At 32.5% G+C, this 17,083-nt stretch overlaps 1 protein-coding gene across 1 annotated transcript; it reads left to right on the top strand.

The window, feature by feature from the left end:
- Positions 1-3,471: 3,471 nt before the first annotated feature.
- Positions 3,472-16,619, top strand: LOC105626113 (cadherin-86C). Its single transcript, XM_012207425.1, is given in 16 exon segments — positions 3,472-3,688; positions 3,795-4,027; positions 4,240-4,323; positions 4,397-4,522; positions 4,612-4,752; positions 4,943-5,066; positions 6,726-6,918; positions 7,314-7,557; positions 7,756-7,914; positions 8,071-8,397; positions 8,505-8,886; positions 9,015-9,240; positions 9,424-9,664; positions 10,028-10,250; positions 10,435-10,798; positions 11,135-16,619. Coding segments are annotated over 16 exon segments (8,769 nt in total).
- The last annotated feature ends 464 nt before the right edge of the window (positions 16,620-17,083 follow it).

Below are 17,083 nucleotides of genomic sequence, written 5' to 3'. Positions count from 1 at the left end.
TAACTCGAAATCTATGCGCGAAAATAATTATATGACATTGAAGCGAACGATGGAAAACACAATGCTAAAAATGTCAAAACGAAAGTTAACTTATTCTCGAAAATTGTTTATGAAAAAAGTAAGAATTACGAATTTTTTCGTTTCGAAAATAAGTGTGTCACTGCCGAAGAAATTATTTGATCTGTGATCGATAAGTATTCGCGTAAACATGAACTATTCAACGATCTCGTGATTATCTGTGTTCTCAGGTAAGTTTATGCAGCTTTTCAAACAGTTTTTTATTGATATAAAATTATTTTTAAATTATCATGATAACAATATTATTTATAAATCATAATATTATAAATTTTCTCTTCCGCGAAATTGTTTTGCAAATAATGATGCAATTTTCATAGCGTAAATCTTATAATCATAGTGAACTTCAAAGCAATACAAAACATTTTTTATTTCTCTGTCGCAGAAAAAATTAATCAATAAAGAACATTTTTCAATTTTTAATATGAAACAAAGAATCATTTGTAAACTTCATATTTAAAAAATATATGAAAAATATTTAATGCAATAGTTACTGACAATTTTTTTTCTTTACCATTCTCCTTTAAATGTATCTGACAATATTATTTTAAAATTTTTCAAGTAATTTTTCTTCTAATAGAATTTCGCAGAAGATACAAGAGAAGTAGAAGGTTAATGACTTCTTTATTAATTTGTAATGAGATATCATTATATTGTATATGTATAAATGTCGATGCAATCGACAAGACATATCGACATCACATGCACTGAAACTTCGCGGCGTACATCGTATATATACATCAAGCATGCATTTATTTATTATATATTTATAAACTCGGCTTAAAGATTTACGTGGATTTTCAATCTCGTTCATGGATATCGATTCTAAGTATCCAACAATACAAGTTGTGAAAAAGGAAAAGCCTATCGATCGATGGACACTGACCGGTAAAAATACAGTAAGACGATATGCGCGACGGGTTAAAGCCCATTTCATCGTTACACAAACAAGACTCATTATAGATCTACGTAGGAAGTCGATGCTAAATATTCTATTAAATGTCTTACGTTCACCTAGAATATTTATGCAATGTCAAGGCATGAGTCATTGACGAAGGATTGTTTCCAGATAGAAATACTGAGTGCATATTGTATGAGAAAAAACAATTTAAATAGCGGTAATTACAGCTGTATAATAAATTCTATGCATATACACACTGTGATCGCATTTCTTTTAAATGTACAGAAATACTTCAATAATTAAAATGTAATATACATAGAAAATAAAATCAAAAGAAAAATATACGATTATCAAATTTTGGAAGATCTCAAATATAGATAAATATTTTTGTGAAATTAAAAACGTAAAAAAATAAAATAATCAATTAGCGATGATCAAACAATTTTATAAGTTTATCTATATATTAAATGTTCATTCAGTATTAACAATACACTAGATATGTTTTAGTTCCTTTTATTTTTCCAGTAATTTTTATTTTCTGTTCTGTTTTTCTTATCTCTCGAAACAAAAATATAATTAATGCATTAAAAAATTATATATAAAAAACCTAGAAATATTTTTAGAAAACAATTATTTAAAAAATGCATTTTCAAATTTTGTTACATATTTTGAATACATCCTACACCAAAGAACATTATATTACTGTTATATATTTTGTAAGCCTGAAGATAGAGAAAAAAATACAACCGATAGGCGGTAAAATATGTCACCATAAAGTTTCTGTGCCACGGATGTACTGGACATAACAATATATTAGTTCTGTTGTGTACGACTGATGACCCACATTTCTACATTCACTTTAACAATCGCATGTTATATTACTGACATACAAAAAAATTTCTGATGAAAAAAATCTTATTGAGGATAACAATAAAATACTGTATAAAATATTTCAAAAATAATAGAAAATATAATGTTGTAAAATTAAAAAAATATGTTATTATAAAGTTAATGTAAATTTAATATGAACGTTTTATTATAATTATTTTATTATATTTACTTATTATATATAGATAATATTATATAATAATTATAGTAAAATAATTTTTTATTAACATTTCATTACTTATAAATATATAAATATTTCATATTTTATATATTAGATCGGGGAAAAAATTTCTTCATATTTAAAAAATTTTTTTGCAAAAGTTTTTCATTGTTGCGAAATTTTTATTATAATTATCATTCGCTAGAGTAAGTTTCAGCTTTAAGAATCTGTTTTTTAAATTGCGGTAATTACAGCTATATAATAAATTCTATATGCATATACACAATGTGATCGCATTTCTTTTAAATGCACAGAAATACTTCAACAATTAAAATGTATACATAGAGAACAAAATCAAAAGAAAAATATATGATTGCCAAGTTTTGGAAGATCTTAAATATAGATACATATTTTTGTGAAATTAAAAACATAAAAAGAAACATAAAATAATCAATCATGATAATTTTTTTTCGGAGTTATGAGCAATCGAAGTCAGAATACTCCTTTATTTAACTTGCGAATAACTCAGAAACAAAAAAATCATAGAAACATTTTTAAAAAAACGATTTTGTAGGGAAAGCTTCAAGCTTTCACGATAGGTCGTCGAAAATTTTCGTAAATTTTTTGAAGAGATCCCCAAAGTAAAAAAAATTTTTCATCTTTTTCAGCTCGTGGTTTTATAAAAATTACCACAGAAACTCACAGAAATTCAAAAAATATAGTAACCTTTGGAAAGTAGAAGTTTCAAGTTTTAAAATTCTTTTTTAAATTTAAATTTTGTTCATTTTTTTACGAAGATATTGTGTATACAATTTTAAATTAAAAAATACGAAGAACTTTTTCCACAACCTAATATAAATATTTCATGTTTACTTATATTAAATAATACATGTTTTTATAATATATTTAATAATATATTTAAATATATGAATTTTAACATATTGACAAATATTTTTATTTGATTGTATTATACATATTTTATTCAATTTAAGTAAAAAAGTTTATCAAAATTTAAATTAACTGTATTATGACTTGATGTATATAATTACAATATTATTAAAGGAAAATAAGGAAAGGAAAATAAAATTCCATTAGGAAATTAAGATTCCATTCATTATATGATTATATCGATAATATTATACTTTATGATGTGAATCAAAAACAAGAACACTTAATATACTGTTTTGAGACGCGACAATGAATACTCACGACCCCATTCCTTGATCATAAAATCGATATCTACCATCGTATCAAAATTTACCATCTTTTCACTATTAATGTCGATTACACGTGGATTATAGAGATATAGCATATTACCGATTTATTGTTACTTGCATTATATTTAACAAGGACTTAAAAAATTATAAGTTCGATGCCCTCTACTTCCGAATGTTTTATATTCAACGCTTTATATATGGCATAAGAAAAAATATTATCTTCTTTTAGAATGCCCTTCGTAGGAGCATGGTTTAAAGCGTGGGTTTATTTGGGGCTCGTTTGCGGTTGGGGCAAAAGTGCACGACCACGTTTCGACACATCTACGGATATGGGATTGGTATTGGTTCCAGCCGATGCCGAAGTCGATTCCGTCATTTTTCGATTACGCGCCACCGATCAGGATGCAGACTTTCCTCTTGTGTTCGAAATAACCGGTAATTAAAAAGAAAAAAAAAGAAGAAGAATAATCAAAAGTCTTGATTGTTATTAAAATTCGATCAGTAATCAGGAATTAAAATAATGATTTCTATATTTTATTTCCAGCAACAATTACACCCGTTGTAAGAATCGACAACTTGCCGTGCACATTGTACAACAAAGTCTGTCAGGCTAATGTAATTTTAACGAAACGCCTTATGCCAGGACGTCTTCACGATTTCGCCGTCAGGGTTCGGGATACCAAGGGAGACTCGAATTCGATGCAGGCTACCATTTCCGCAACAAACGCCACAACCTCGCGTGATAAAATATTTCCTCACATTCCTTCCCTGATAATGGTACCTGAGGTGTGTAATTATTAATGGCTTTTCTAACAACATTAATTAGTGCGTAATTACTCCGACCTTATAGGTGTAACGCTCTATAAAGTTTTGCACGTGATCATTAATTATCGGTATAACATATCTACATAAGAATAAAATCTATTATTATTCTAAAAATCTATTATTACAAGTAACATTACGAGTAACATTAAAAATTAATGCAAAACGTATTACAGGATGCTAAGCCAGGCAGAGAATTAGATTATCTTCTCGTACGAGCGAACTCTTGGAGCGGCAAGCCAGTTTACATTGAATTATGGGTACATATTTAATGGTTATTTTGTATTTATATAAATTAATAAGGCGAAACATAAAGATACAACGTCGTTTTAGCAACCGAAAGAACTTTTCACTATTCGGCAACGACAAACACCTACGCAAACGCGCGGAATCATTACGCTAATCGGCGAGTTGGACTTTGAGACGCAATCGATGTATACCCTCACCATTTACGCGACGGTAAGCATAATTGTTCTACGAATAAGCATACAATATTATTACGCCCGTAAGTATGCATGTCACTGATAGAATATATAATTTCCAAGTAGGATCCTTACACGGAACCCGGAAAAGATACTAGGAACATCGCGGGACTGAATATCGTCGTTATAGTGCAAGACATACAGGATGTACCGCCAATTTTTACCCTAGCACCCCCTTTAACTAGGCTTAATAATTCTGTACAAATCGTAAGTTAAATATATCACTTTCCAACTTGCTTTATTTACTTTAATTTAGTTGTTTACATAGAGAAAGATATATATTTGAGTGTTCTGTTTTATCTTACATAAATAAAAATGATATGCTTTTTCCGTATCATTATTAATATTATTATTATTTAATCGCAATAACTTTTCTTTTCTTTTTCATTTGTTCCAGGGGGATGTAATATTACGAGTTCACGCGGAAGATGGAGATAAAGGAGTACCGCGTGAAATCACGTATGGTCTGGTGTCCGAAGGCAATCCTTTCATACCATTTTTCAACATTTCGGAAACAACCGGTGAGAAACTGTTGAATTTTCAATATCTTATACGCGCAGTTCGACGAAAAGTTAAGAGAATTGGGAGAAAGTAGTTTCTCATCATCATTGTACTACATTTTATCCTGAATCCTTGGTTGCGTGCGTTCCAATTATGCTACTCGAGTTGAACGTGTAAAAGAATGTTCAAAGATTAAAGAATTTCTCCTATCGCAGATGCAAATTAGTATTGTACGTGTAATTAATTTACTCGACAAGTTGAGTCATCGTTAATTCCTCGATCTATCGCACGTCTCGCGTCTTTTCCACCTGACAACCTCGATGACAGAAAGAAGTAACGGTGCTGATTCATATATGCCCTTTTGGTATACGAGGACTGACCTCATTCCGCGAAAAACGCCGGACAATGATTAAGCAGGGAAATTTGTTCGCTACCGTTCTACCGATGTCGATCTTTTATTTCTTGATAGCGAAGTAATTTGTTCTACTTTCCGCATAAAGTCCGCGGAAGAAATCATATGAATTCTTGTATTCATTAACTCACATGAACATTCATCATTTTTTACATAAAAATCTTATTGTTAAACAAAAATCATAAAACCTTAATAAAATTCATTAAAAAAATGTTATCGATTCAAAATATATTCTAAATAATGTATTCTAATTGATGAATAATGATGTATAAAAGCAAAATGTACAAATATTTTCATTAAGAATCGATTAATAGAATAATTTTGACAAATAAAGAATTTTATTTTTTTATAAAATTAAGTTTTTTCTTTTTTTTTTAAATAAAAACTACGTTATGCACGAATAAAAGTTATGCTAATAAAACTTTTGTTACTACTATCGTTTCTCGGAACATTAGATATTTCATAGAAATCCAAGTAAGTCAGGTAAGAACGCGAAAAATTGGCGAGAAGTAAACAGAAGGAGCTAAAGGTGGTCGGAATAAGTCTGGACAGTCTACGGCCAAGTATCGATCGTTCTCAGGGGTCACTCTCTGCTTTTCAACCTGCGATGCTTATCATTCCGTGGCAAGGAGCATGCGATACGTACTACGACTCCTTGCGTGTGCGGGTTCTACGTATATCCAGTGGTATACACATTCATCCGTCGCTGCGAACGATTTCTTAAGTCGATTCCGCGGGTAAATTATGTAAAATTATTGCCGGTCAGCGTGCGTGTACGATATGAGGCGAGATGGAGAAGTAACAAGGATAAGAGAATTCGCGTTCATTATCTTCGCGATGTTTTATTCATATTAAAAATAGTATATAACATCGTTACAGTGGTTCTCCAAAAAATAACGAAATCCAAAAATAACGAAATAACATAGAAGTCGCGCGCAGAAATGAGAAAATTGTATACTTACGTTACACGATATGTGAGATATGCAAAATGTGATAAATAAATGTTAAAATAAAATAATAATTTTAAGAGAAATTTTAAGCAGAAATGTATAGAATGTTAGCGAATAAGTAGAAATAACAATAATATGTTATAGTTGTATAATTTGCGTATCGAATAACAATCATTTTTCAAAAAATATTTTTCATAATCATTAATATATCTGTTATCAATATACATTAAGGATAAGGAAGGAATTAGTTGAATAAAAAATTGATTGATTATACAACATCATAAATTATACAAACATAAATTACTTGCTATGTTTAGGTGAGATTGTTCTTGCGAAGCCTTTAGAGGAACTCACGCAAATTACTCACGTTGGTGCACCGGTCGTGCTCACTGTTGTCGCTGAGGAAATACGAAGATCTAAGGACGAGCCGCCAGCTCAGGCAACAATTGTCGACGTCGGTTTTCTTCTTGGAGAACCAGGCAACAGCCCGCCATATTTTGAGAATGATAAGTTGGTACCCAATCATTTTAGTAACGATTATCTAAGAGTCAAACCAATGTCTTTTTGTAATTACTTAAACTCTGATTTATAAAATATCATCATCTTTTAATACCATTGCCTTTATATACTTTACAAGTTAATAATGTCATTACGCTTTTTTAATTTTCTAGTACTCGCGTTATATTGTTTGTAATAATACAATTTCTTAATATTGGATTGTCCGGAAAGTTCGTGCCGATGTTGAAGGAAAATTTAAACGCGGAAAATTTAAATTTTAGTATATATTTATTAAATTATATAGGTTAGTCGGCACTCGAACTTTCCGGATAATCCAATATATTGAATCGTTACATGTTTATAATATTCAATTATGCTTACATTTAACATATATTTTATTTATGTAGCTACGTTACATCGATACCAGAGAATTTGGATCCAGGTTCTGTGATAATATTCCCCGAGCAATATTCGACTAGAGTCCATGATGAAGATATCGGTAAAGCTGGTGTTTTCGCGTTGAAGCTACAGAATAATAATGGTACTTTCGAAATAAATCCGACCGTTGCTGAAAGAACAGCAAATTTTATTCTCATGGTGCGAGACAATACACTCATCGATTACGAGATGCATGAAAGTTTATCTTTTAAGGTATTCTTAATACAAAGATAATGAATGAAATAATTTAATTTTGTCGTTTGATTTGTGTTATATTATTTTTATGTTTTTATGTAGAAGTAACTGAAATAAGCATAATTAATTTTATCAATAAATAAATGTTTAAGTAAATGTTTAATTAAGACTATAGCTATATTTAATTAAGATTATAGCGCTTTATGTGTGATCTAGATTATTGCTCAAGAAGTTGGTCCAGCAACAAATCTATCAGCATCAGCAACAGTCGTAATATTTATACAAGATGTTAATGATAATCCGCCCGTCTTTGACGAAGAATCTTATGAAGTTACATTATCCGAAAATGTCACCGCTGGAACACGGGTGATTCAGGTAACATATAATTAATGCTTGTTTCAAATAAATATAATAAAAATAAATCTCTAAACTCGATTTTACTATTTTTGGTTTATATTATTTGATTTATAATTGCATATTTAACAATTTACGTTATATTATTTCGAAAAAAAATCATGATTTTACTTTTAGATGCATGCAACCGACAAAGATACCGGACTTTTTGGCAGTATTCGATATACAGGCATAATAGGAGAAGGAAGCGATGCTTTTGCAATAGATCCTGATACGGGATTAATCACAGTCGCGATGGGATCGTCTTTAGATCGTGAAATGGCAGCGCAGCTACAATTAACTGTAATTGCACGTGACGAAAACGGTAAAGGTAACACGGGTGAAGTACCTTTGATAGTAAATTTACTGGATGTAAATGACAACGCGCCAATTTTCGAGAAAAATACCTACGAATTTACATTAAATTCCGATTTGACAAATTTTTCAACACCTGCTATTATCAAGGTAATCTTGAAATTCTCTATAATTTTATTTTAATTGATTTCCATTTATAAGAAGATTTTCAATAAATATATTCAATATTTCTATGAAAAAAAAACATTTTAATTCAGGCCACCGATGCTGATGCTGAACCGCCAAACAATGAAATTCGTTATGAACTGATTCATGGAAATTATGAAAATAAATTTTATTTGAATGAGATTACCGGAGAACTGACGTTACTGTCACCCGTCACGAAATTCAGGCGAAAGAAGCAAAGCAATTACGACAATTTTTCCAAAAAATTACATAAAAAAACACAAAGTGTTCAACCAAAACACATAATACAAGAGACTGTAAAAAAAACAACAGTATTTCTGGATACGACAAATTCAACGGAAAGCGTTCCGAATGAAATCGAATTGAAACAATTCGGAGAGATAAAAGGGCATCGAAGAAAACGAGCGGAAGCTGATATTTTATATACTTTAACTGCCAGGGCATATGATCTTGGTAAATATTCCTATAGTAAATGTAGTTCTTGGGCGAGCGAAATAAATAATAAAAATTGAAAGTTTTAAAATTTTAAACCAAAAAATAATTTTTATTATTCTCTTTTCTTCATTAATGCAATATTCTAGGTGTACCTCATCTCGCGAGTGAGACAGAGATCTTCATCATTAGAGGCACTGCCATGGAAGCTCGCATAATGATGTTTGTGGTTTCGGGAGATCATCCAAATTTAACGACAACTACGGAAACATTAGCCACTATCACTGGTGGACGAATTACCGTACTAGAAACACGTCCTTATGTATCAAATAATAAAACCGTAACAAGTAGTCCTGTCCCAACGGGAAAAAAAAGGTTGATGGAATTAGCGAAATTTATTTTATATTTAAAAAAATACATTTAAACAACTAAAAAACATTTCCAATTTTTTGCGAAGTATTTCTTTCAAATTGAAATGACAATGAAAGTTAGAAAAATTTAAATTAATATTTCAACTTAATCAATCACAAAACTTTCATATTTTTCTTCTGCTGATAGAACGATCATCGTTGCCCGCGTGGAACAAACCGAAATCGGCACCCCTCTGGTGGATGTGGAAAAAATTCGTAACATATTAGCCGCGAATGGAGTGGGCATCATCAACAGCGCAGGTACCACCAATGAGTCTATGACAGACTACGAGTCTACCACGAAACTTCCAATCGATGGAGTAATTCACAATGGGGGAGACAGCACGGAGTCCTATGTAAACAAAACAATCATCGATGACGACGAAGTAGTGAGTAAACGCTAATTGCCCACACTCGTTAACTTCATCACGTAACACGTCAGTTTATATTCAAAATTATATTACTTGATGCACTTTTCATAAAAAATTGTATTCTTTAATTTATTTTTTAATTAATTCAATTATTAATTACTTTTAAATAGTTTTAGATATATTAAAAAATATTTTTCTAACTTTCTATATGCGCAATAAATTGTTTATAAATATTATGTTATTATTTTATTCATTTCAAGGATCAAATTATCTTGCATTTAAAATTTTGACAAATAGCATTTTTATAAATTATATTTTTCTTTTATTCCAATTTGATAATTTTCTATTTTAGAAAAATGAGAAATCAGAGTTCATTTTCAGACTGTGTACAAAGCGGAGAATAAGCTACTCTTGTGGTTACTGATTATTCTGGGTCTGTTAATGTTGTTGGCCATAGCGGCGCTCATCATCTGTTGTATATGTCCAGGCTGCCCATTTTACATGGCACCTAGAAAACGTAGAATTCATTCGTCGGAAACGCTTATTGCTCGATCCGATGGTCGACCGAAACGACATCTTCATCGGAAACCACCTGCAATTGACAGTAATTATTCTTTATTAACTTTATTTCATTTTCAAGCGTTCAGATAGAGAATTTTCTCAAAATAATTTTTTGTAAATATTATAATCACATTCATAGTTTTACTATATTTTATAAAATTTAGAAAATTATTTCTATATAATAAAGAAAATTTGTGATTTATTAACAAAATCAATATATCAAATAGTAATTACATCAAATGGAAGAAAACAAGCTTGGAGCGCAGATCCAACTCGAAGAAATCAATGGCAATTCAATCGTCAAAACACAAAAAACGATGGCTTAGCATCGCTTCCTGGTGACGTTGTGTACATATCGGAACGTCCTCCAATCGATCAAGCAAATGTAGAGTCATTAAGGCTACGTGACGATCCAGCCTATGATCTGTCGAGGAGAAGATTCGAAGAGCAAGAAAGAATATACGTACAAGATATCGAAAGGAAGACTCGAGAGCTTAGAGAAAGAAATTACGATACTATGGAAGCAGATTCTTTGCAACGACACGAAATCGATCATGGTTCGGATATTCAGCGTCAAGCTTACAGACAAAGGTAGAAAATTATATGAATAATATAATACATTATCATGTAATAATAATGCATTAGTCTTTTATTATTTCAATTTAGCTTATTAAAGTATTTACTTTTATCATCAGAAACTCAAATTCAACCTCAAAAAGTTTATTTTCGTTAAAATATTATATCTACTTTATAATTATTTCCTATTTTGGAACAGAAATTGGTAAAAATATCGATCGAAATATATCCAAAATTTTGTTACATATTTACATATTTAATAATAAATAAAAATTTAAAAGATATTGCAATAAAATTTCTCCAGAATAAAAGATGATATATGAATATATTCCATATTATTTTTTATTACAGATACGTCGATCCTGAATTAAGTAATGAGACAGCAATAAGAGAGCAACATTTTTATCGCGAGGGTAACGCAGAGGTGCTACAATTAGTAACACGCGGACAAGTGGAGGATAGAAGTCAACATCGCCATTATCCAACTTTTATAGTGGATGGCAAGGATGTACTTCTGCAGCGATTCATGCAGGATCAAAAAGCACGGCATGAACTACCTATACAGGAACCCGAGATAGTGCGTACCATCGATTCTCATCAACGTTCGAGAAATTTATATCAACACAAGCAGGAAATTCTTCTCCTACCAGAAGAATTGGACGTTAGACGTCAACGCGCGGAAGAATTAGAATCTAGTACGCAAAAGCTAGCGATGGACGATAAATACGCGGCGCAAAACATAAATACGGAATTGCAAGTGCGGGATGTTCGTCATCAAGAGATTTCAACAAATGTACCCGGGATATCGCCCAAAGATAGACCGTCAATCGTCAAAGACCAAACGCAATCCACTACGATGCAGTCATACACGTTTCACGATATGGAATTGGCGAGGCAAAATGCTCTATTGACAAGAATACTATTGGAGAGGGAATCTAGACATGCTGGTGGCGTAATGATGGATGCCGCAAGTTACTTAGAGACCCAAAGTCTTCCCGGACAAGTGGCAATCGGGACGCAGACTGACAGAGCCGCTGCGACACAAACGGATCGACATGTCCGAAGTAGAAGTGACAATGACGAGTCCGACGAGGATATCCGAAATCGAAAAAGGAAGAAACGTCACGGAGAAAGCGAATTGAGAACGCGAACATTATGGACGAAAACGCCTATCAAAGAAGAGGAAGGCCCATGTTTTGACAAACGACTGAACATTCTGAGAAAGAAAGTACAAGCAGTGAAGGAGGGACGAAAGGTATCCTTGGAGCCTGAAGTGCTGCGGGAAATTTCAGATTCTCTCGACGAGAACGGAAGTACTTATCGCGAGAAAACAAGAAAGTCAAAAACTCGTCAACAGTACACCGAAGAGAGCAATATTGGATACAAAGTACTAGGTGAGAAAAATGGTTCCTCTTCATCGACGGAAGCAGATAAGCAACATGATAAATCTTTTGACGAGAAAAGAGTGAAAAGCTTGTCTTCTCCGGAAATAAGTGTCGATAATGAAAAATATATTCGCGAAACGACGGAAAAGACAAGTACCAGGAAAGAAAGTAAAATAAAGAAGCAAAAGAAGATAGAATCCGTGATAAAACCCAGTTTCCGAGTTTTAGAAAAAGAGATCACAATGCTGACGAAGAAACTAAGTAAACTCGCTGATAAAAAAGTACAGCAGACCACTGGGTCTGAAAGTACAAGTCAGGAGAAATCGAAAATCTCGCAAGACTCCAAGAAAGATTCAGATAATACATCGAAAAAAACAGAGGACTCAAAGAAGCACAAACGATTTAAAGTTTCTCCAAGTACATCAAAAGAGACGAACAAAGAAAAATTTAAGTACCAGCAACCGCAGATTATGAGTGCCGATAGTTCCGAAAACGAGGATGTGTTTGAAAAAACGAAGAAATCGAAATTAATTTCTCAAGAAGCTGCGAAACACAAACAAATAAGTAGCCATACGAAAGTGAAAAGGCAAACGCTTGAACGTAAAGAACGCAAGAAGCAAATCATACAACAGGATCGAGAGCTCGAGAAGCACAGAAAAGCCGCGAGTAAAGAAAGCGGCAGGCCAAAGGCTGACAAAACTGCCAAAATAACGCGTATGCAAAAATTAGCAGCGATTGGTCGTAAGAAACATATTTCGGAGGAGCCAAGCACGAGTACAAGTTCCGATCATATGAATGGCAAAAAAGATTCGTTCATGAGTCGCGATTTCGACAAGAAAAGCATGGAGTCTTCAGAAGTTCTATCGAATCACGCGGCTCAACAAAAATCAAAACAGAAACTACACATAAGCGAGAAATTCTCTGATGACTTCGTGCCAGAATTGCAGAGAAGAGATCAGCCAAGCATGTTTCTTCCAACAATGATCAAAAACATAGATAAAGAAGACGTTGTAAATGGTAAAGAAGATATCGAAATAATACAACAATTTTCTGACGACTTCGTAATAGAATCACAGACAAAAAAGCTAAAACATCAAATGCAAGCTATGATTGAAAGTGAAGTTTTCAGCAGCAATAAAGAAAATGTGTATCACGATTTTGACAAAGAACACTTAACGTTAAAGGAAACTATTGAAGATCTCGCAATTGTTCAAAATGTGGAAGATACGCAACACAAAAGTGAGACAATATTAGACATCCCAAGTAAAGAACAATTGGAATTATTTGAAGTCTCTGAGAAAGAATTAGAAGACAGCAGCAAGGGACCAGTGCCTTCAGATTCTCTTATCACGAAAGCGTTAGAAGAAACAGAGAAAGTGCCATCTTATAGTGAGAAAAGAGCTGTTGAAAGAAGAATAGCTTATATGTCTGGAAAGCATAAAGAAATAGCAGAAGAATTTTCCTATGAAACCGAACAGGAAATGTCAGAAAAAGAGGAAGTTATACCGGAAAAAGAATTACATGAAATACAGAAAGTTGTTGAAGAGATTGTGAGTGAAAAAGCGATTGCATTGGAGAAACATATAGAAAGTTTGACCAAATCAATTGATAGAACAGAGCATATAGAAGAAGAAAAAGAAGAACATAAAAATGGATATACGTCATTATATTCAAATGAAACAGACAAAACTGAAGAATTATATAAAACTGAAAGTGATCAAAAAGAAGAATTAAGTCTTGAATCAGAGAAACATATTGAAGAGGAAATTTCTTCAACAAAATATGCAATAGATACCAGACAAAAGATGGTAGAAGAATTAATGCAGAGAGAAAACGAAGAGGAACTTGTTGAAAAGGAAGAGGACTTGTTACGTGAAATTAAAAATGACGTAGAGAGATCAAAAGAATATGAAATTCAAGAATCTGATGTAGAAAAAAAAGAAGAATCGACAACTACAATATCTGAAGAATCGTTCGATACTAGTCGACCTTTTACAGATGATACTAAAAATTTAAATGATTTTCAGAGAGCATTTGCAATTGATGATGACACATTATTATACATTGATGAAACGTCAAATAGTGATGAAGCGTCAAAATCAGATCACGCTTCAACTCAATCGGAGCTCACTGAAATACCAGATATTGTAAAGGAAATTACTGATAAAGATGAATTGGAGCAGTTAAGCGACGATCTTACTATAAAGACAGGAATTGAAAGCCATAAAATTAAAAAAGAATCGCACATATCTCCTGAAAGACTATCTGACATCCACAAAACAAAAGAAGAGAAACTTGATGAAGATAAGCTTCTCACATCTTTAACAGACGTCACTACTTCCAAAAAAGAAGTTATTAAAGAACAATTACAAGTTGAACATACAAAGGAAAAAGAAGAACCACTGTTCCAAGAAGATGAAGAAGCAACAGAAAAAGTATCTGCAATAAAAGAAAGCTCTGATGAAGAAGCTTTTACTATTTTATCAAGTACTTCTTTTGAAATACTTGATAAGGAATCTTCCATCGAGTTGCCGAAGGATTCGAATTTGCAACAGTCAACTGTCAGTGAATCAGACATGGTGGAGAGTTTTGTAATAATTTCTAAGAGCACAGCAGTCGCAGAGCCACAAGACAAAGGAGAGCAGCAAGCAGACGTAAGCGTTCCAATTTTTAGCAGCTTTATTGATGATACACTCGATGTTTCGGAGGAGAGCGACTCATCCAGTGATATTTCTAGGAAAACAACGCTGACCACAAGACCCTATGACACTCCGCGCCATCGACAAAAATGGCAGCAGCAAGAAAACATTGAAATAGTAGGAATGTCTGGTGTAAGAACTTTCAGAGATGGAGAAGACACAAGAACGGAAACCGAACTAGAAGAGGATACAGATAGCAACTTATCACTTGATGAAATTGAGAAAACAGAAGATTCGATCACAACTGAATCAATGAGTGAATTAAAAGAAGATATTGAAATCGCTGGTACATCTGGAAAGACTTTTTCTGATGAAAGAATTTCGCCTATGTCTCTTTTAAAAGAAGGAAACGATAAAGATATAACAGATAAAGATTTTGAATCGAAAATCAAAATTGAAGAACCAGAAACTGATATAAAATCGGAAATAAAAAATTTATTGACAACAATTCAAGATATAGTTCCTTTGACTCTAAGTATTAAAGAATTAAATGACATACCAAAAGAAAACATTAATGATGAAATTCCTGCAATAAAGGAAGACGCGGAATCCAAAAGCGAGATTGCTACGCCTCGAAAAAAGACTGAAAAAATGTCCGAATCTGTGAAACAAGATGATAAAAGTAAAATTAAATCGCCTTCAAGTAAATCTGAACAAATAGATCTGAAAAAAGATAAAATAATAACTGAAACTATTGAAATGGACAAAACTGAAGACATTGAGATAGACAAAATAAGAAGTAAAGAAAGTGATGTGTCATTAACTTCGAAAAAATGTATTACGAAAACTATACCTTCCGAACGTTTTGTGAAGAAAACAAAGAAATCTGAACGATTGAAAGTGCCTTCATCCGGAGAGAGAAAACGTGTTCTTGATAAATCAGAAGAAAAAGCTACGCCAAGTTATTCTCAGCGTCGATCTCGTAAATTTATCGATGATGATTCAGTGAAGCAAACAGGAAGTAGTAGTGAATCGCAGAAGCGATCGCCACGAAGGGAAGAACAACATCTTCGAAAACAGCAGATATCTAAATCAAAATTTAAGACAGATAAGAAAATTACAATTCCTTCGAAAACTGGCGAAATCGACATAAGTAAAACGCAATCAAAGTACATGGCTTGGTACAATAAAAAACGCGAGGAAGCGGAGAAAAAGAAATTAGAGAAGAAAGCAACGGATGACGAGGAGCAGCTACCACGTTGGGTAAGTAGAAATTTGAAGCAAACGACAAAACAAAGAGAGAAGTTAACAGTGGAGCGCAAAACACCAGAGATGACGCCGCGTACCAGACGCAAAATTAAACCTCTGGTGAACGTCGAATCAGAACAGTTGAAGGCCATTGTGCGTCAAGGACGACAATTAAGAAAGGCCGAGGGTAGTCTTAAGGAAGACCCAACGATTCAGATATTCGCCAGACCACCGCCGGTCTCTACTTCGGACACGCAGCATCGTCTGCTGCAGCACTCGGAATATAAATATGAGAGAATACCACCTCCATTTTATCTTCATCCACCCCCGGCTCCGCACCCATCGCCACAGTTATCTCCAGAAAGATGCCTCGAAATGCAACCGTGTGGCTCGCAATATGAACAATCCGAGAGTGATCTACAGTCAGAAAATGCAGCGTCATTCCAAAGTGGCGGTCGTTTACGCCATCAACAACTTCTCGAGAAAAAAAGCGTCTTCGATATCGCATACAACGAAGCTGCACCATCGCAACTTCGATCTGATAGCACAACTCCGCCGTCCTAACTCAAGACATTATTCTCCATATTATTTATATACATGTTTCTATAACAAATAGATATACAATATAATATTGAATATAGTTACTTATTTTGCAAATATATAAAATTATTTCAATGCATTTTTTAATTGTGTAATTATCCTTATGTAACATAAAAAAAATAACAATTTTATACATACTTATATACAATTAAACTTAGAAAAATTAAATATCTTGTACATATATTTTATAATGTTTTTTATTGACTATTGATTATTGCATAGCATTAATTTTGTTAACTATTCTCATTTCCTTTACTGCCGTTAAAATATTATACAGATTTATCTTTAAGGAAATGTAGTGAGAATTGGTTACCAAAATTTTATATTAAATTTTATTCCAGTATGTACTAATGTTTATATTAATATTTGTAAATATATATATATATATATATATATATATATATATATGTGTGTGTGTATACTAAATT

This window comes from Atta cephalotes (genome assembly GCF_000143395.1).
Source record: "Atta cephalotes unplaced genomic scaffold scaffold00004, whole genome shotgun sequence".
In the NCBI taxonomy this organism is placed as follows: Eukaryota; Metazoa; Arthropoda; class Insecta; order Hymenoptera; family Formicidae; genus Atta; species Atta cephalotes.
The sequence above is the reverse complement of the archived record's forward strand: the minus strand, read 5'-3'. Positions and strand labels throughout refer to the sequence as shown.